The sequence below is a fragment of the Selaginella moellendorffii genome, unplaced genomic scaffold (genome assembly GCF_000143415.4).
Source record: "Selaginella moellendorffii unplaced genomic scaffold, v1.0 SELMOscaffold_1, whole genome shotgun sequence".
Lineage (NCBI taxonomy): Eukaryota > Viridiplantae > Streptophyta > Lycopodiopsida > Selaginellales > Selaginellaceae > Selaginella > Selaginella moellendorffii.
The window spans coordinates 73,190-93,046 of record NW_003314262.1 but is presented as its reverse complement, the minus strand read 5'-3'; the positions used below and the strand labels follow the sequence as shown (position 1 = coordinate 93,046).

The window sequence follows — 19,857 nt, the reverse complement described above, 5'->3', positions numbered from 1 at the left end:
CTCAAGTTCCATACCATGTTAGTTGGTGGAGTACTCATATTCTCACGTTAGGCTATCGGTATGCTAAAATAGCACTAAACTTTGTTTGGCTTCGTTTTGCATGTTGGTCCTAGCATTGGGATGCTAGATGTTCTAGAACTGTTCCAAGTCATTTTGTGCTCTTGTCCCTTCGTTCCTTGGGCTATATGCTTGGGAGTTGCTCCATGGTCGGATTCCATTGCTCCTTGGCTCTATACTTAGGAGTTTGGCTTCATACCTTTGTTTAATGACCCAAAGCTTTGAAACTCGGGTTCCACACCACTGTCCTTAGACATGTGGCATATGGCACGTGGCATATGATGTGGCACATAGAGGGTTTATGTTCCACTTCATAGTTATCCTATGGTAAATCACTATAAAATAAAGGGTGAAAATCACATGTGCTATATTTACACATTCATGAAAGTGTTAACTTTTTTAATACTAAACATCTAAAAAAAATTCTAATTGAATTTCTAAATTCCATTACTCTTATTCTTCCACCATATAAACTTTTGCTTAAAGAAGGTGTTATCTTTATTCTATAAAAGAATATATGTCCATCATTTAGACTATGTAATGGTACACACCTCATCCTTAAACATCCTTACTAATAGTTCTAGACTATGAAATTGTATTAAGCCAATTCAAAGGTATGTGAGCTTTCATCCCTCAAATCACACTCACATGTTCAGACAGAAATTCCATTTAAAATGTTTAGAAGAAAATTTCCAATTATTTCCTTACAATCTCTAAGTGTAAGGGCTAAACATTTGATCAAGTCAGAATACACTGACCACATCCAGTTTTCATCTATGGCTAGCTTTATCAAGATGCACATCACTAGCAAGACTAGGTATTAAAGTATAAAACACATCACTCCAAGGATAATAAATCCTTTTTACTTTCACTATCAATACAGTATATAAAGAAGTTTTATATTAAGTATTTTCACCTCCACCAATTTCCTCTTTAATTTGATTCTTGCTCCATACATTGTTTGTAGCATTGAAAGAAATTCTTGATATAAGTCTTATGAACAAACAAAGGCCTATCTAGAATACTCCAATTCTGATTTCAAAAAATGGTCTTGAAAGGTTTGTATTATAACTATAACATTCAAAACAGTATTTGCTAACAAGATAGCATATGTTGGGCAAGTATTAGTCTATGAATAATTTCATGTGTGTTGCATGTATGAATGCTTTGTTTGCTTAATTTTTGTATTATTTATTAATCCAATTGATCAATTGGAACTTCATAATTATAACATGTTTATAATTTTAAACACAAAACTAATCATATTCCATATCGACCATAATATGTTAGAATAAACTTGAATATACTAGGAAGCATTTATAAAAGCTTATAAATTATAAACATGTTTATAAATTATAAATACAAGATTAAAGAATAACAACCATTAAATAGTAAATATTCCAGAATATCAAAGAATATTCTACCACCCTCTCCTTTCAAGTTATGTTTAAACAAACCAATAATTTTCGAATTTTCATTATTTTATATATGAATATGTTTATAAAATAAAGTTAAATTTAAACAATTTTGAGATAAAGCTTTAGCTAACTAGAACTCACATTTTGTACAAGTTAATATAAATATATTTTAAAAATTAAAATTCAATATTTTATTACTAAAAAGCCATTTATCCAATGTTTTATTAAAAAGATTTTAATAATTTTAATATCTCTTTTTAAATGATACATATAATTTCTGTTAAATTTTCAAATATTTAACTTTTATTGTAACTTTATAGAATAGACTTGTAAAACTTTATTGTATAATGAACTTTAACAAGTTTTAAGAAAATTCAACAATTTGATTGTTTATACGTTTCCAAGTTCCAGTAAATGCCCAATTTTGCCATCCATACCATCCATCAGTTTGAAAATATCCATATCCATTAAAAGTAACTCCTATAAAATATTGATTATGCAATGTAAAACTACATTCATCATAGAAAATATGACTATATCCTTTACTTTTAAAAACATTACCATAACGCCATACAATTGCATTTCCATATTTATTACATCTTTCAACTTCACTTATCATTTGAGGAGCCCAATCATAATCATTAATGTAGTCTGTTTGATTTGTAGTAATTGAGTTATTCATTTCTTTATATGTATTTAAAGATTGCTCTACATGAAAATAGCAATTTACATGTGGTAAAACTAGAAACATAGAAATATAAAATGCAGCCATATTTGAATAACTGGATAAATATTGTTCTCTTTATATTGTATTTTTATTATTGTTTAATATTAAGCTTCATTATTATTTGTTGACTATAAACATAATTTGGTATGAAAAAAGACAAGGAATGTTTGTTTGAATTTGATTAAATCTACGTGTATTGGGTTTAGGGCTTTAGGTTCTTTTAAGAAAGACAATGATGCTGCTACTTTGCTTTTTTGTGATCATATTCTGGAACTGTGTTCACAAGATGCTGGTGCACTGCTGCATAGGGATCTTGTTGAAACTGTGGATGTGATAAAACAGCTGCCAGCTGCTTCGTTTCTCTGATTCTGTGTGGTAACGTATCTGATCAGAAATTGAGAAAAGTGCAGAGAAATGACTGCTTACATGAGCTGTTGTCGATGCTTTTGTCTCATGTTAGATTTCTTGGTGCAAACTCGCTGCTGGTTTGGAACGTCAGGGAGAAACTCTCCCAGTGAAGATAAATCCTGCAGAGTTGTTCTTGTGTTTCTTCGTTTTGGCTTTGATTTCTTCTGGAAGTCTGGACTGTTAAAACTTCACACAAGAATATTTCAGCTCGCTACCTTTGCCTTGGCCAACGCAGTCTGTGTCTCTCGCAATTCTGAAAGAAAAGAGAAGTAAAACAAGCATTTGCAGAAAGAAGTACACTCACTTGCTAGAAACCGCTCTTGTTTCGCCAGTTTCCTCCTGACACTCAGCTTGATTTCTCTTTCAGCTTCCACATTCCTAAAACAAGAAAAGAAGTAAAGAGTTACAAGATAAACCAGATCACATCCATGCAGTGTCTACTTTGTCTCGTTCTCTTCTTGGGTTTTCTTTTCCTGGAACGAAAAATCAAAATCGAAACCGCAAACCCAAAAACACAAAGAAAAACGGACCTGGACTTTTGCGGATTTCTCACGCACTTTCTGCCGAATCGTCTTCTTCTTAACCTGCACAAGGGAATGATCGCTGAATGCACACACACGCAGAACGCTTTACCATTTCTTCCCCAAAGCTAAAACCCCTGCCCTACCTCCAAATACCCGGATATTCTCTACCACTTTTTGTTCGTTTGGACGTACAAGTTGGACAGCAACAAGTATGGCATCTTGTCTCCGGGCAGCGAATTCACCGCGAGCTCTGCTGCTCGCTCCCCTCGCTCGCCATCACCTTGCTCCTTGCAGGAATTGAGGAAAATCTTCCACGACGCCGGGACTTCCATGTCCGGTGGGAGCTTCCGGATGAGCTCCTCGGCCTCACTCAGCCTGCTCGATCGTCCCAGCAAATCGATCATGCACCCAAGATGCGTGGCTGCTCGCCGGAGACAGTGATCCGTGGCCATGGACACGAACAGCTCGATCGCCTCGTCCAGGAACCCTGCATGGCTGCAAGCCGCCATGGTGACGAGAAAGGAGATTCCATCGGGCTTGACACCCTCTTGCTGCATCCTCCGGAGAAGCTGGAGCGTTTGTTCTCCATGTCCGTGCTGGGCAAACGCGGCGATCACCGCGTTCCACGAGACAAAGTCTCGCCGGTTTCTCATCGACTGGAAGATCTTCCAGGCGAGCTCCAAGCCGCCGCATTTGCCATACATGTTGACGAGCGCCGTCTCGGTGACGAGATCGGGCGTGATTCCACTCGCTTTCATGCTCTCGTGGATTGCTTTGCCGGAAGTGAGAGCTGAGAGGTTCGAGCAAGCGTCGAGAACATTTGCGTAGGAGATGTTGTTCGGCCTCACGCCTTGGAGCTGCATCCCATGGAATGTTTTCACGCAATCACTGTCAAGACCCAACTGGGCGTAGATTCCCATCAAGGTGTTGAAAGAAACCACGTCTTTGTTCTTCATTCTCTCGAACAGGCACTTTGCGGCGTCCAGGTCGCGTGACTTTGCGTAGACGTTGAGGAGAGAGTTTCCAATCTGGATATCAAAGTCCCCGTAGGGAAATCCCTCGCCGAGCTCCTCTGCGAGAGCTATAGTTTGGGAGGTTTCTCCACAGGCATCCAAAACCCGAGCAATGGTGAGGCCGTCGACTTTCTCTCCTTCCAAGTCCATGCAAAGAAAGAGATGGATCGCGTCCAGAGCCCGTCCATTGTGAGCGTAGGACGAGAGCATCGCGTTCCAGGCCACCGAGTCTTTGGCTTTCATCGAATCAAAGAGGTTCCGAGCTTGCTGGAGCTGGCCACACTTACCGTACATGTTGATCAGCGCTGTCCTGAGGAACAACTCGTGCTCGAGGCCGAGCTCCACAATGCAGGCGTGGACGATCTCCCCGAGCTTGAGATTCGAGAGAGTTACGCAAGAATCCAAGATCGAGATGAGTGTCAGCTTGTCCGATTTCACTCCCTCGAGTTGCATCTGAATGAATACTCTGGCAGCCGAGCGATCGTCGTCGCAGCAAGAGAAAGAAGACAGCAGCCCATTCCAGAGAAGCGCACTGTAGCCACCGGAAGAGAAAGAGACTTGATCGAAAACTTGTCTCACTTCGTCCAGGCTTCCACAGGCCCTGTAAGCGTTCATGAGAGCTCTCCCCAAGACCTCGTCGATCTCCAGGCCACTATCTCTCACGGCTTCGTGGATCACTCTCGTCTGATCCAGCTTCCAGCAAGCATCTAGCGTCGTCACAAAGGTCACCTTCGTCGCTCCAACGCCCTCTAGATCCATCAACTTAAAGAGCTCCAGAGCCTCGACGTTGTGGTTGTGGAGGACGTAACCAGCGATCATGGTGTTCCAGGACACTGCATCTCTGTCCGGCATTCCCTCGAAGAAATCCCTCGCAAGCTCGACTTTTCCACACTTTCCATACATGTTGACAAGAGTGTTGCCGACGACTCGATTGGATTCCAATCCCTGGCTGGAAACTTGCCTGTGAGCAAGAATTCCTTCGTCAAGAGCGGCTAAGTTGGCACAAGCATCGATGAAGGTCACGAAGCTTACCTTGTCCGGTTTGAATCCCTCGAGCAGCATCGTCTTCCAGAGGACAACGATGGCCTCGCCACGCTCGTTGTGGACGAGCGCGGAGATCATCACATTCCAGGAGATCAAGTTCTTATCCCAGATGGAATCAAACACAGACTGTGCATCATCGATGCTTCCACACTTTCCATACATGTTTACCAGATTGTTTTTCACCATGGAATCGACCAGGAATTCATGGCTGGCGATGGCGCTGTGGAGAGCGCGGCCCTCCCGCAGCGACTTTTGATTCGTGCATGCCTCGAGGGCGGCCGAGATGGTGATTGTGTCGGCCGTGATGCCTTCCAGATCCATAGAGCGAAAGAAATGTAATGCCTCCTCGCAATGCCCATTATGGGCATTTGCTGTAATAAGCACTGTCCAAGAGATAGTGTTCGGACTTGCAATATTTTGGAAGACCCTGAGCGCTTCTTGCAACTCCCCGCACTTGCCATAGAAGACGATGAGGAGATTTGCCAGCAGCCTGTCGCGGATCCATCCGAATTTCTCCAGGAACTCATGGATTGCTTTGCCTCGATCGAGCGCCTTGTGCGCAGCGCAGTGCCGGAGGAGGTCGGCCAATGTCGAGGCTGTGAGATTTGCACACCCAATGCCGTCGACCAGTTCGTCTTCTTTGCACTGATTTCTTGAGCCTGATTCCTTTGGTCTTGTCACAAGAATTGTAGAGATCGATCGAGAAGCCTTTTTTGGTGCTACTACTACATCGATCCATCTCCCTTGAAGCATGAGCCATGCAAAGTCAGATCTTAGCTACATGCTTCTTTCGATGCAGCCATGCATGCCTTTTGACCTTGCCTGTCTAAGCGTTGTTGGAACCACTATGGTTGTAGCAAGTGCTGTAATGTTTTCGGCATATCCATATTATGGTGGATTGCAAGATAAGTTAAAGCTTGGATTTCCCTCCTCCTCTACAGTGCATTCCATCTATGGGCATTTGCTCTTAGCAAACACTACATGATGAAAATTCGGCCCAAAAACCCTTTGGCGCGAAAAAAGAACGTTTAGGGCTCTTGAGCAGCGGCTGCCGGTGGTGCGATGCGAGAGGAAGAATGCGCACGGCCCGGCCAGGAAGCAGCTCCACAAGCAGTGGGATCGGCAGTGGCGGGGCAATTCCAAGCAAGTCTCTCGCCAGTGGAATCAACAGGTGCGTGATGTAACGACATTGCCCGATGTGAAGCGATTCGACAATCTTTTAGCTGAGGAGTCGGTCAGGTAACCTCGGCGCAGGCGAATGTCATGACTGCCGTGGTGGAACGAGCTGGAGCGCTCGACGATGGCTTGCAAGAGAAGGGCTTTAGAGCAGGGATGAAGCTTCTTTGCGTGGTGAGAGCGCTTCTCAAGAAGATCAGGATTGGACAGACAAACGTGGGATGATTGAAGATGTTCTACTACAGAGACGATCGGAGACTTCAGATCCAGCAGTGGCCAATGCTGATTTGTTACTGGTGTTGTTCTCACTCGATAGGCCGCGCTTGGATCCTGTGATACTGAATAATAGTCCTGGAGTACCTCTAGCAGTGGTGCTCAACAAGGCGGATCTTGTTACTCAGGAGGTACCCGTTTTATTTCTTTCTTTTCGCTTTTGCAAAGCTGATAGAAGGATCATTTTTAGTTTTCAGATGAAAGATAGTGGCTGATGGAGTCGGGATGTAAACCATACATATGCAGTGAAGAGTTTGGTATGGGGGTTCATGACATGGCTGCTCTCCTCGAAGATAAAACATCAGTCGTTTTTGGACCAAGTGTTGTCAGAGTTCGAGCTTGGTAAACTTTCTACACGGAAGTCTTGCCTTCCACCCGATGACATCCAGGTCTGTATACCTTCGAAGTTCGTCTAGAACTAACTTCGATTGTCGCGTGTACAGGCGCTAGACGACGTCGACGATGAAGTCATTCACATAAATGAGGTGTGGTATCGGACTGGATCGGCACGTTTCTCTCTTGCATTTGCCATTTAGAGGGGCTATGCTCGCTGATACTCCAGGTTTCAGTGACAAGTAGCTGCTTTTCCCCGAGGTGTTTTTTGTCAGCTTCTGATCGCGATGCACGTAGGTACGGGCACAGAGCGAGGGATTTGCAGATCGGAACCGGACCGTGGTGGGTGGTGACTGGGAAAGATATCCATACTACGTTTCATTGTGGAATGAAGTTTATAAACGAGAAGAACACGAAAGAGCCGTCTTTGGCACAAAGCAAGAAAATGACATGAGGTAAACTTGTTTTCGATGGCTTTCGAACTCTGTAATTTGTCTGGTTGCAGGTTCAAGGTATAAGCTATTGCTTTTCAGGGCGGAGTATGCACATGACCAATGGCGAACTAGGCCACACCAGCACCAAAGAGCCCAGGTCGAAGCTATTCTTTGCTGCATTTTTAAGATTGCTAAGCTTTTATTCTTTCAGGGCGGAGCACTCAGCCAGCTTATAGCCAAGGTCGAAGCTTATTCTCTACTGCTTTTCTTTGATTCGTAAGCATTTTCTTCTTTCAGGGCCGAGCATGGACGTGAGCCATGGCGAGAAGAGCACCAGCCAGCTTATGCACCAAGGTTATCGAAGCTTATATTCTCTGCCACCTCTTTGGAGCTATGCACGTGGAAATGGTACTTTCATTTTTTTCTTCCTGGAAGACTGTTTTTTTTTTTTTTTATGTTCTACATTGCATGAGGGAAGAACATGTGGAACTTTGATTGAGCCGGATTGAGCACTTATGCTGTCAAAAGACGGGGGCTATGCGGCACACAAGCCTTGTCTTGGTCCACTTCATCCGATTTTGGAGAATCAAGCTATGAAGTCTCTTCTCTATAAGTATTGCTGTAACTCTTCAAAATCGCTGTAAAAATCCTGGTGGTTATCCCCGTAGAAGTGTTTCCCTGTGAAACTCTAGAATCAAAGTTAGTGCTCTAACTGTGATAGTTTCCTCCGAAGCTAGTGGTTTCTCCTCAATGCAAACATGGCCATGATGGTCTCTTTTAGCAGCACTTTTAAAATTGTCACTGCATCGATGATGGAACAACTCCTGCCAACTGCCGAGTTGTTGTTGAGTCTCCCTTAAATTTCCAACTTCGAGTTTGAAAAAACTTAACAGTCTCGAAAAAAATGACATACTCTATCCTTTGTTGGCTAGCAAAGAACTGCGATGGCGTCCAGCTGCGGTGGAACCCCAAGATGGGCGCCATGCGGCATAGCATCGTAGCTCAGCCTGCCATCTCTGAACCTCTCTCAAGTCTGCCATGGCAATATGAAAATGTAGAAAGAGCATCGCAAAGGTAATAAGTTGAAACAAAATAAAATAATTAATGTTATTCAAATACACTTTATTATTTTCAATTAATATCACATAATTATTAATAATAAATATATAGATAGTGTAGCAAATTATGTTTACTTGAAGTTATTTTTGTGACCACTACCAAAAATGACCCACTTGGAGCTCGCATTCACAAGTCTAGATCGCCGCGTTTGCATAAAGTTCGGTGATTGCCGGTGATCCCCTCGTTTGCCCAGCACGGACACGGAGAACAAACACTCCAGCTTCTCTGGAGAATGCAGCAAGAGGGTGTCAAGCCCGATGGAATCTCCTTTCTCGTCAGGAAGCCATGCAGGGTTCCTGGACGAGGCAATCGGGCTGTTCGTGTCCATGGCCACGGATCACTGTCTCCGGCGATCAGCTATGCATCTTGGGTGCATGATCGATTTGCTGGGACGATTGGAGGCCGAGGAGCTCATCCAAAAGCTCCCACCGGACATGGAAGTCCTGGCGTTGTCGAAGATTTTCCTCAATTCCTGCAAGGAGCAGGGTGATGGCGAGCGAGGGGAGCGAGCAGCAGAGTTCGCGCTGCCCGGAGAGAAGATGTCTTACTTGTTGCTGTCCAACTTGTACGTCCAAACGAACAAAAAGTGGTGGAGAATATCCCGGTATTTTGGAGCTAGGGCAGGGGTTTTAGCTTTGGTAAAGCGCTGAAGACGATTCGGCAGAAAGTGCGTGAGAAATCCGCAAAAGTCCAGGTCCGTTTTTCTTTGTGTTTTTGGGTTTGCGGTTTCGATTTTGATTTTTCGTTCCAGGAAAAGAAAACCCAAGAAGAGAACGAGACAAAGTAGACACTGCATGGATGTGATCTGGTTTATCTTGTAACTCTTTACTTCTTTTCTTGTTTTAGGAATGTGGAAGCTGAAAGAGAAATCAAGCCGAGTGTCAGGAAGAAACTGGCGAAACAAGAGCGGTTTCTAGCAAGTGAGTGTACTTCTTTCTGCAAATGCTTGTTTTACTTCTCTTTTCTTTCAGAATTGCGAGAGACACAGACTGCGTTGGCCAAGGCAAAGGTAGCGAGCTGAAATATTCTTGTGTGAAGTTTTAACAGTCCTGACTTCCAGAAGAAATCAAAGCCAAAACGAAGAAACACAAGAACAACTCTGCAGGATTTACCTTCGCTGGGAGAGTTTCTACCTGACATTCCAAACCAGCAGCGAGTTTGCACCAAGAAATCTAACAGACAAAAGCATCGACAACAGCTCATGTAAGCAGTCATTTCTCTGCACTTTTCCTTTTTTTCTCAATATCTGATCAGATACGTTACCATACAGAATCAGAGAAACGAAGCAGCTGGCAGCTGTTTTATCACATCCACAGTTTCAACAAGATCCCTATGCAGCAGTGCACCAGCATCTTGTGAACACAGGTCCAGAATATGATGACAAAAAAGCAAAGTAGCAGCATTATTCTCTTTCTTAAAAGAAACTAAGGCCTTAAACCCAATACACCTAGATTTAATCAAATTCAAACAAAATATTCCTTGTCCTACCAAATTATGTTTATAGTCAACAAATAATAATGAAGCTTAATATTAAACAATAATAAAAATGTAATATAAAGAGAACAATATTTATCCAGCTATTCAATATGGCACTATTTTATATTTCTCTGTTTCTAGTTTTATCACATGTAAATTGCTATTTTCCTGTAGAGCATTCTTTAAATACATATAAAGAAATGAATAACTCAATTAGTACAAATCAAACAGATTATATTAATGATTATGATTGGGCTCCTCAAATGATAGGTGAAGTTGAAAGATGTAATAAATATGGAAATGCAATTGTATGGCGTTATGGTAATGTTTTTAAAAGTAAAAGATATAGTCAAGGTTTTTACGACAAATGTAGTTTTACATTGCATAATAGATATTTTATAGGAGTTACTTTTAATGGATATGGATATTTTCAACTAATGGATGGTATGGATGGCAAAATTGGGCATTTACTGGACCTTTATTGTAGGTGGAGTGGTAACATATCAACTTAGGTCACAACTTCTGTATAAGCAAAATTAAGCATTTAGAATGTCAATCTTCTCACTCATCTCTCCCCCAAATAAACATACCTCCTAAGAAAATGTGTTGTATGTAACCAAAAAGAATAAATATAAAGAAAAAGGGTTTGAATAAGAGTGTACTTCCTTTTCCAATTGGTTAAGTTTTGGGATATTTAGGATTAAGTGTTCTTGAGTTTAAATACTATTAAATGACTTTTTAGGAAATATAAATTCAAGAGCTTATGCTTTGTCACACTTGATGGTTATTTCTTGTGTTTGTATGCCTTGCCTTATCCCCATAAACCCTTTCCTTGGCCATAATAGCCTCTATCTTGCACCATTTATGAGGCAGGCCACTTGGTAGAGTAGATGGTCTCACTAACCATTTAACAATGTTGAGCTAAACATGATTTATTAGAGTGGTGTGGGTGGGTTGATCAGTATTAAGGTTGGCATTAGAGTGGGGTGATTACCCTTTGAGAGAAGTATATCATCAACCAAGCCAAGTTAATCTCAACAATCCTTACAATGTCAAACAATTGGGTGAAGAAGTGGGACAGTAAAGCATTCACTATTTGCCTAAGTGTTTATAAGCAACTAAAGGGAATTACTTAAGAAATGATTTGTATAAGTTTAAATATAAAGGGAAAAAGCCCATGAATAAAAATGCACTTTTTTCTAATCGATTAAGGGTTTTAGGATATTTGGGGTTACGTCCTTTGGGTTTAAATAATATTGGGCTAGGTGACTTCTCAGGAAGTTTCAATTCATGAGCTTACAATGTTATCCACACCCATTATATATCTTGCCCTAATTGTAGCCACGTAATAAATGATCCAAAGCCTAGTACCCCATAGGTTGGGTATGGAGTGATCACTAACTAACACATTATTGTTAGATGACCATTATCTATCAATCAAGAGCATTTTAGATCATAAGTGCAACCCACCACAAAGTGGGGCAAGAATGGTTCCTATTGAGGGTAGGGGTAGGGTCCTAGGTTTTGATGCTTCTACCAACTATATTAAGACAAAGTGATCTAGAGAGAAATATAGCCCACCCTTCTATTGCTTATATAAATTTGGCCACTCCAGGCATGTTCAATAAAACATCCCCCCACATTGCCAACTCTAATAACAATAACCCCTATTGCTTTAAAAGACCAAATGCAAATACTATAGTAATTAATTTAATGTTCTCATTGAACCTTCAAAGGCTACAATAGATGTACAGATGATGGATTTACACATGCACATCAACATTTTCTCCATTTACATACTAAACACTACCCAAGGGGAAGCCATTCCTATAAACCCCTTTCATCCCCCACCCCTTATTGCCCCTTCCCCCTTTCGGCCCAATTGTTACCCTATTAAACATATTTAATGTATCAAGTAGAACTTGTTGGTTTGGAGGATAGGGGTATTATTGTGGTAGTCTTCTAGATGAAACATATCATATATAATCATTTAACCAACATATAATGAATTTGATATTTTAGCTTAAATTGGATCTCAAAACAATGCTAATTCAAGTACATAAAGTTCTTTATAATTGAGCGAATGCAAATTACAAGATTAAAAAGTAACCAAAATGACTATCTATTAAAAATATTTATTTATTTATTATTATTTATTTATTAAATATTTTATATTTGATTATTTGGACTAGTTATATGATTATATTTATTTTCAGAATAAAACTAGTTGCAAAATTTGTTTTCCTGAAAATTAGTTAATTTTTTTAATTAAATAGTAAATATTTTAATCAATTTTTACCACGTTTTTATACCACTATAGTGTACAATTGCCTAAATAACATTTAATTAAGTTTTTAGTCTTAAAAATTATATTTTACCTTAATTAAAATTTTAAATTCCACTTTACATCTTCTTGTTTACCACAATTATTTAAAGGGATTTCCATCATATTTTTTTAATTGCAAAAAGTTGCAAAAATCTTTTTGACACAATAATTATAAGTCATTCTTCTTTTCTATACTTTTTTTTTTTATAGATTTTGGTATATTGTAACATGTGTATATTAAAATTCAAATGTAGCCCTTGATATGTGAAGATAAGTTATATCTTTGAAAAATGTTATATGTAATAAAGAGAATAAACTTTATTTAATAAGATTAATCTTGATTTATAAATTATAAATATACTTGTAATTGATCAATTGGATATTCAATAATGCTAATGCTATTTAAAAAACCAAATGTTGCTACATGCAACACACAATAAAATATTAATTATATGAAATATTTTTTTAAAATTTTATTCTTATCTATTTCATATGTGCAAGCCAAATAAACATTCATCAAGAACTATTAACAAAATGTCTCATATTCTTAAAGGCTTTCACTCTTAGGTGTTTTTGAGAATATATTTCTTGTAACAATATATAACACCAAATTACAATCATTTTATAAAGAAAGATGCATATTCATTAAATAATTTAATTGAGGCAAATAATATTTATTAGGTGACAAAACTGCTACCTTATATTCATTGTATAATACTAAATTTCCATCATATTGAAGTTTAAGATAAGCAATTTTTGTCATTTCTTTTGATTGACCATTTATTTATATTGCCCACATAAAGCACTAACTTACAATTATAATGTAAATAAAGATATGATTTTTTATTTGGAGAAGTTATGAAGCTCATGGGTATGAGAATATCAAAAACTGTTGAACAAATTAAAGTAAAAGTATAAATGTTATAATCATTAAAACCATATGTATTTATTCTTGATCTATATTCTCTAGATATTTCATTAGATATTTCGAATAAAATAATAGATACCATACATTAAGGAAATTAATATATTACCAAGCTAGGGTGATAATCCATTAGCTAATTCTACTCTAATTCTTTCAGTGCTTTGAACTTGTCCTAACTTCGGTGAGCATATAAAACGACTTCTACCTCTTGTACCAGGGCTAAGCATCCAAATTTGTAAATTAATAGAAAGGTTCTTATACCTTGTCCAGATGGTATTCCAGAATTATGTGGAATTCAATTGACCATCAAGAGTAAGTCTGAAATAATGTTATTTGTAGTATTTTCTCCTACAAGATTCAAATCCTGTTCTCTGGAGTGAAGTTCATCAGCCTCAAGAAAATTGTTGAGAAACAAAATAAATAAATAACCACAAACACCATTAATCTTTATTTTGTAGACAACTTCCAAATATTTTTAATTGGCTAAAATTTAAATGAAGAAAATTGTACCAAAGCTCTTAATCTACGCAAGCCTAGTGCCTCGTCGAGGCTATTCCAATATTCCTAGAAACTACTATTGCTAGAAACAAATAGCTTTAGAGTGAGCAAGAAGCCTTCTCTCGTGCCTCGTTGAGGCTCTCCTTGGCCTCGGCCTTCTCGGGATCCTTGTCCACAGCCTTCTGCAGCCAGACACACGCCTCCTTGTACTCCCCCAGGCCCATCAGCCCGCGGCCCTTGCGATACAAGCTCTTGACGTGCTCCACGTCGATCACCAGCGCAGCATCCGCGTCAGCCACAGCCTTGCCAAACTCCGCCACCCTCAGGTACACCTCAGCGCGGTTGGACAGCGCCAGCAGCAGCACCTCGAGGACGGTCGCCACCCGGGTATTCGACGTCAGCATGTCGAGGCAGCCGTTGATACACGCCGTGTAGCGATCCACGGCGTCGGCGTAGGCCTTGGACGCGAAGAGGTTGTTCCCCTGCAGCCGGAATGCCACCGCCATGGACACGTCATTGACTCGTACGATGAGGTCCGGGTTGTCCACGCGGATGCAAATGGAGCCGTCCATGGCGGTCTTGAAGTAAGGGTCCTTGATCGCCACCTTTGTGCCGCTTGGGTAGTGAGACTCCCCGGCGCTGGGGAAGGAGAGCGTGATGATGCTCGCATGGCCGGCTTGATCCTCCAGAACCGTGATCACGGAGGTGGCGCGGAATGGCTCGCCGATGAGGGTGGCGAAGAGGACGCGGTTGCGGTGGACACGCTCGAGCTGGAGATCCTGGAGCAAGATGGGATTGGAGAGTGCCAGGGACTCGGGATCGCCCAGGGAGGCGGCGTGGGGATTGGACTCACCGCGGAAGTTGAGCGACGTCTTGTACAGCCCGGTGTTGTCGAACATCCGCTTCCGGGCCACGCCAGCGTTGTGGCGGCGCAGGACATCGGGCTTGGAGAAGTGTGGCAGCGGCAGTGGCTGGGGCGGCGCCGCCACCCTCACGCCGCTCAGCCGCTTCACTAGATCCTCCATGCTCGGCGAGTGAGAAGCGCTACCGCCACTATTCTCACCACCTCTGCCCATTGCTACGCTGCTACCAAGAACAACGGAGAACCCTAGAAAAAATGCGAGAATATTCAAATATCTTTGAAAATATATTGATATGGACAATATTATTTGGCGTGGAGCTTCTTAAGCAGCATCATCTTCAGCTTGGAGGCACTCGGCTTGGAATCACTAGAGACAACAGTAATTGTGAAGTAGTTTTAAAGAATGTAGTAAGAAACTTACTGGAGCTTTTGCTTTTTACCAACAAGAGTGACAGCTTGAGCTCGAGCTTTCACTTCGGCCGCTTTGGCAGCAGGGAAATTCTGGCCATCTCCATTTCCACTCCGAGCTACAGCAAACTTCCCCTGTAAAGAAAGAGACGCTTTTTCTTTTTAAGAAGAAGAAAAACTCGAATCATTTTACCTGTCTCAGGGCCGAGGATCGACAAGCCACCGATTTCTGGAGCACCAATCTTGCGGCAGATTTGCTCAACAATCCTCTCTTTCTGCTCTTGTTCTATAGAATGTACTGTCCTTAGGATTAAAAAAAAAAACTATAGAGAACAACTTAACTGGAACTCGCGGCTTGGATGAAGACAGGCGAAACATGTCATCTGTAAAAAGGCCGATCGACACGGCGCCCAAGAAAAACCAATACAAGATCATACCCATCAACGCGTCTCTATCCCAAGAACCGATCGAAAATTTGAGCTCCGCAACCGCATCCATCTCCCCAAACATCGCAAACCCTAATTGTTTTCTTTTATCCTTGTTTTTCCTTTGTTCGGTACAAAGGGAGCTGCTTCTAGAATGCAGGAGCTTAGCGCTCTAATCGGGGGGAATTAATTAGCTTATCTGGGCGGTGCTACGCACAAGACGACATGGATAACTCGACAAAGAACGTATTTCAAAGTTGCGACACACCGTTTCTTCTTCCATGCATACGGCATACGCCATGTTCTCACCCTCATTTTTTTTTCCTTGAACGATTCTTCTACCTTTGGTGGCATGACATGACATAGGAATCAATCAACACTTGCCTGTGAAGAACTATATTAAAATCCCATTTTCTCTTGAAATTCATATGGGCGTGTATACAAGTATTCTATGCAAAAGGAGCTAGAGAAGTTGAAGACATAGGTGCAAATCTCATGGAGGCAAATTGACCATGCCACCCTCCCCACTTGCAACTTTGATAATGCACAACGAACAATCGTACCAAACCACTAACAAGGATTAAAAAATGGGTGTTGTGATTGAATTTGCGGACCTCGCTTTCAAAATATGGTATTTAAATTGTGGGTGATGTGTATGGAGCAACGATTATGGGAGACAAGAGAAGCAACGTAACCTAAAGAACAAACAAGTGCTTATTGTGATGGCCAAATTCTCCTCCACTAGTGCCAATAATTCCTCCTCCTCAGTAAAATAGAAAAGGAGAAGCTGGATTCACGTAATTTATAAGGTTGATACTATCTTAGACCGTAAGTGTAAGTCTCAAATTCCCACTATGAAGCTTTCCAATTTATAATATTTAATAATTCTAAAAATATTTCCTCTGTGGAGCGGCTTGGGGAAACTACCTCGGATGGTTTACTGCGGTGGAGCTTCTAGAATCAACAGCGGCAGGGTGAAAAAGAGAAGAAATATTTGTTTGAAACAAATATAAGATATTCGTCGCACATTGACTTGGGAAGCATATGGGCCTTCGAAAGCTTCAATGTGTGAAAGAGAGATGTGTTTGTCCTTGCATATCGAAAATTAAAAAAATACATATAAAAAACTCGTGGTTGATTTGATCAGATCAATCAATCAGTCCCACACACAAAGAAATCAAATCACTTTGATTTCGTCTTTTGGTTACTTGCCATATCATATTGAAGAACACAAGGAAAAGAGAACTAAAGGTCTGATCGTACGTTGGTTTATATTCAGATTTCTGTTAATAGTACATGATTTTTAAAATCGTTAGTAAAAAAGTAGCAAGATTAATACTGCTGCGAGCTAGAATCTCTAAGAAATTAGCTGTGATCGATTTAAAATTCACCTCCTTCGGTGGTCGTTTGATAAGTTTAGATTAAGATATTTAAAACTGACAGGAAAGTTTTTGAGACGAGTGAATTCGGTAATGTATTTCCATATGTGTGTTTGCGGGAGCGAATCCACACCCCCACTAAGTGTTGTGGTGTTGGTGCATTGTATGATCTGACCATTTAGAAATAATAAAATATTATTAAGAATAATTCTGAGCCAGTGCTTTGCTTCACTCGAAAAAACCTGGGCTTGTTTCCTCCCACCCAAAGGAGAGGCGAACGACTCGAGGCAGTCACAATTATTTCCACATCGCAACCCACGAGACTTGGAATTCAGTGTAAGCACTGCTGACATTGAACAATACGAGGTTGCTTGACTACTGTTTGACCAGTTTGACTTTTGCTTGACCCGTTTGTTTCTACAGCGGTCAAGGGTCGGTTATGCACTGTTTAGTCAGATCAGCTTTGAGGAAAAAAAAGAGAATAAAGTGGAAGAAGAACGAAAAAAGGAGTGGTCAAAGTCAATTATCTCCCGCCGCGCTTATATATGCTTATGGACAGCCTCTGACCAAGACAATGACCCAAAGCTCGGGGGTGGACTACACGAGAAGTATATATGGTACCGATCAAGCAATGAAGCCCAAACGAAGCAAATCTGAGGGACCTTTGCGGGCACTGTGCAAAATCTCTACAATGGCCAACCGAAAGACACTTTTGTCTTAGTTTTATTGAATTTTCAAGACGAACTTTGAGGTTTAGTGTTTATAGGGCCCAGCAAAATTGAATTCTCAGAATCTGAATACGACCACCAAGAAGGACATGAATTTACCAAAATACTAATATTACATGTTTTTGGGTTTTACAGCAACCATCTTGAAGCATAAGACCATTGAACTGAAATGTACAATAGGTGTGAAAAATTTTGGCTGCGTTGCGAAGGACAGGGACACGGCTACCTGACGGATCCGATTCTCAAGCTGCTTTTTCCCTCAGGCTCTTCCGGAGAAGTTTCGTCTTTGATTCAACGTACAGTGTACACAAGATTGTACGCACAATACACTCACTACGCAACGTAACACTAAGAACAACGACCTTTAACATCGTTTTCTTTCTTATAAAATAAATATCATTTTCTTCTCATCTACTCGTCTACAGTCCATATTGGAGGCCATCTTTCTATTTGTGTTAGCAAAAGCGTCCACCAGCAAAGAAGTGCTTCAAAGCCAGCACAGCTAAACAACAAAAGCAGCCAACCCCGCGAAAAACACTAAAACACTTTAAAAAAAGCCTGGAGACCCATTGTTTTACAAGGGGGAATAAAAAAATAAAAAAAAAACTTTAAGGATGAATTCAACTTACAAGAGGCTTTGTAGCTTCAAAGATCCAAATGGGGTCACTCTTTTTGTGCTTATGACTCGTGCTAGATATACTAGCAACCAAGTCTGAGAATCAAAGGAGATTTGATGCTACACGGTAATTGCAGCACAGAGTCGTGTGCTTGCCTGCCATTGTCCGGTGAATTGGGGCCCGGCATTCTCCTCTTTTCCTCTCCTCACTTGCAAACAAGCATCATTGTTTCGTCACCCCTCCTCCACATATATTTCAAGTTTAATCGCCGTATCTTTCTCTCCAAATTCGAAGAGGAGAGAGCATTCAAGCTTTTGTGTGGGTGTGTGTGTCGTGTGTGTTTGTGTGACCCTACCACCATCGCCCAGGAAATTCTAAGAAAATGCTTGAAAGATTCACATATCATAAGGGGAGGTTTAAACTTCGCAATATAAACATACACTTAGATGGAGCCAAGCTAGTCTAGGCAGCTACGAAACGATGGGGTTTGTTTATACAAGACTCAAAACACTGGGACCCCTTTGCCCCCCCGGAAAAACCATTTTGTTTAGTGGATCCATCCATCCCTTCCCGCCATCTCCATCCAAGGAACTAAAAGATTTATCTTTAGACAAGGAAGAAGAATTGTTGCTATCCTATCGAGTAAGGTGGCAATTACAAAAGGAAAAATGGAAGAAAAGAAAAAGGGGAGAATACGATACAAAAGGTGACGAAGACGAAGAGGCCGAAGAAGCATTTTTAAAATTCCTAATGTTTAAATTCTATTAATTTATATGTATACAATTTTTTTGGACATTGAGGAAGAAGGGAGGGTGGTGCTCATGGGTCACGTCAATTTTTGAGCACGACTATGGGTCCACCCTGTCTGATTCCTCTTTGTCCATCTCATCTCAAGAGTGGCCCAGCTAAAGGGGGGAAAAAAAAAAGGTGGCTTAATCGCGGATTAAGCCGGGCGATTAAGCGAGAGAGCATCTTGGAAGGAATTTGGACTATATAGTGCGGGGCGGGCGTCCACGTTTTTCATTCCGGCTAAAGACACAGAATGCAACGCGGTGCGAGAAGCGTACACCATTTCTCGCTCTTTTTCTTTGCTCGGAGCATCTCTCAGCGCTTTGGCGTTTTACTTGACCAAACAGGAGCTCACGGATTCTACTAGTGACTTCTCACAGACGTACACGTATACACTGCACCGAAAAAAAGACAATTGAAAGCGAAGATAGAATTCAAGCGCTTACCTTTCGATCGATCTTACTTTGGTCTTAAATTCCGAGTGTGGTGAGCTCTTCTTCGGTTGCAAGCGTGTGCCACCGCTGTGACAAGATCGAGAGATCAAATTCCGAGAGAGCTACTGTAGAGAGCCACAGTACCTTGTTTGTGTCGACACCGGATAGAGATATATAGAGGCCGGCCCGAGAGGCTGATCAACAGTGGTGCCAAATATTTGGAGTGATACGCTTGCTTGCCAATGCCGGCCCCCCATATACCCGTCCATGTCCGCTTGGATCTGGCAATCATTCATGAACAGTGAGTAGCTATATAGCGAAGTCACAAAACGAAACGCAACTGGAAGCACCTCGTAGCAGCGAGCAAGTAAGCAAAGCAAAGAGAATTTAAAGAGAAAGGAGCAAAAAAAAAAAAAAAAGGAAGAAAAAGAGAGAGAGAGAGAGAGAGAAGAACTTACCAGTCT

At 41.0% G+C, this 19,857-nt stretch overlaps 3 protein-coding genes and 1 long non-coding RNA gene across 4 annotated transcripts; 1 reads left to right on the top strand and 3 right to left on the bottom strand.

Moving 5' to 3' along the window:
• Positions 1-2,357: 2,357 nt before the first annotated feature.
• Positions 2,358-3,268, bottom strand: LOC9629155 (putative ribosome biogenesis protein slx9-like). Its single transcript, XM_024686481.1, has 7 exons — positions 3,244-3,268; positions 3,141-3,194; positions 3,052-3,083; positions 2,915-2,988; positions 2,826-2,863; positions 2,629-2,765; positions 2,358-2,570 (listed from the first exon to the last, which is right to left on the bottom strand). The coding sequence occupies exons 1-7, from the start codon at positions 3,244-3,246 to the stop codon at positions 2,444-2,446; spliced, it is 465 nt and encodes a 154-aa protein (XP_024542249.1). The 5' UTR covers positions 3,247-3,268; the 3' UTR covers positions 2,358-2,443.
• Positions 3,269-3,298: 30 nt separating this feature from the next.
• Positions 3,299-5,512, bottom strand: LOC112350569 (pentatricopeptide repeat-containing protein At5g27110-like). Its single transcript, XM_024686959.1, has one exon. It carries the CDS (start codon positions 5,510-5,512, stop codon positions 3,299-3,301), a length of 2,214 nt encoding a protein of 737 aa, XP_024542727.1.
• A 3,643-nt stretch (positions 5,513-9,155) lies between these two features.
• On the top strand, positions 9,156-9,999 carry LOC9656534. The gene is made up of 6 exons (XR_002993468.1): positions 9,156-9,220; positions 9,278-9,309; positions 9,373-9,446; positions 9,498-9,535; positions 9,587-9,729; positions 9,797-9,999. It is a non-coding gene; the product is annotated as an uncharacterized LOC9656534 (long non-coding RNA).
• A 4,865-nt stretch (positions 10,000-14,864) lies between these two features.
• LOC9656533 lies at positions 14,865-15,534 on the bottom strand. Its single transcript, XM_024686557.1, has 5 exons — positions 15,459-15,534; positions 15,364-15,404; positions 15,215-15,307; positions 15,035-15,156; positions 14,865-14,980 (listed from the first exon to the last, which is right to left on the bottom strand). The coding sequence occupies exons 1-5, from the start codon at positions 15,529-15,531 to the stop codon at positions 14,917-14,919; spliced, it is 393 nt and encodes a 130-aa protein (XP_024542325.1). The 5' UTR covers positions 15,532-15,534; the 3' UTR covers positions 14,865-14,916.
• Between the last annotated feature and the right edge of the window lie 4,323 nt (positions 15,535-19,857).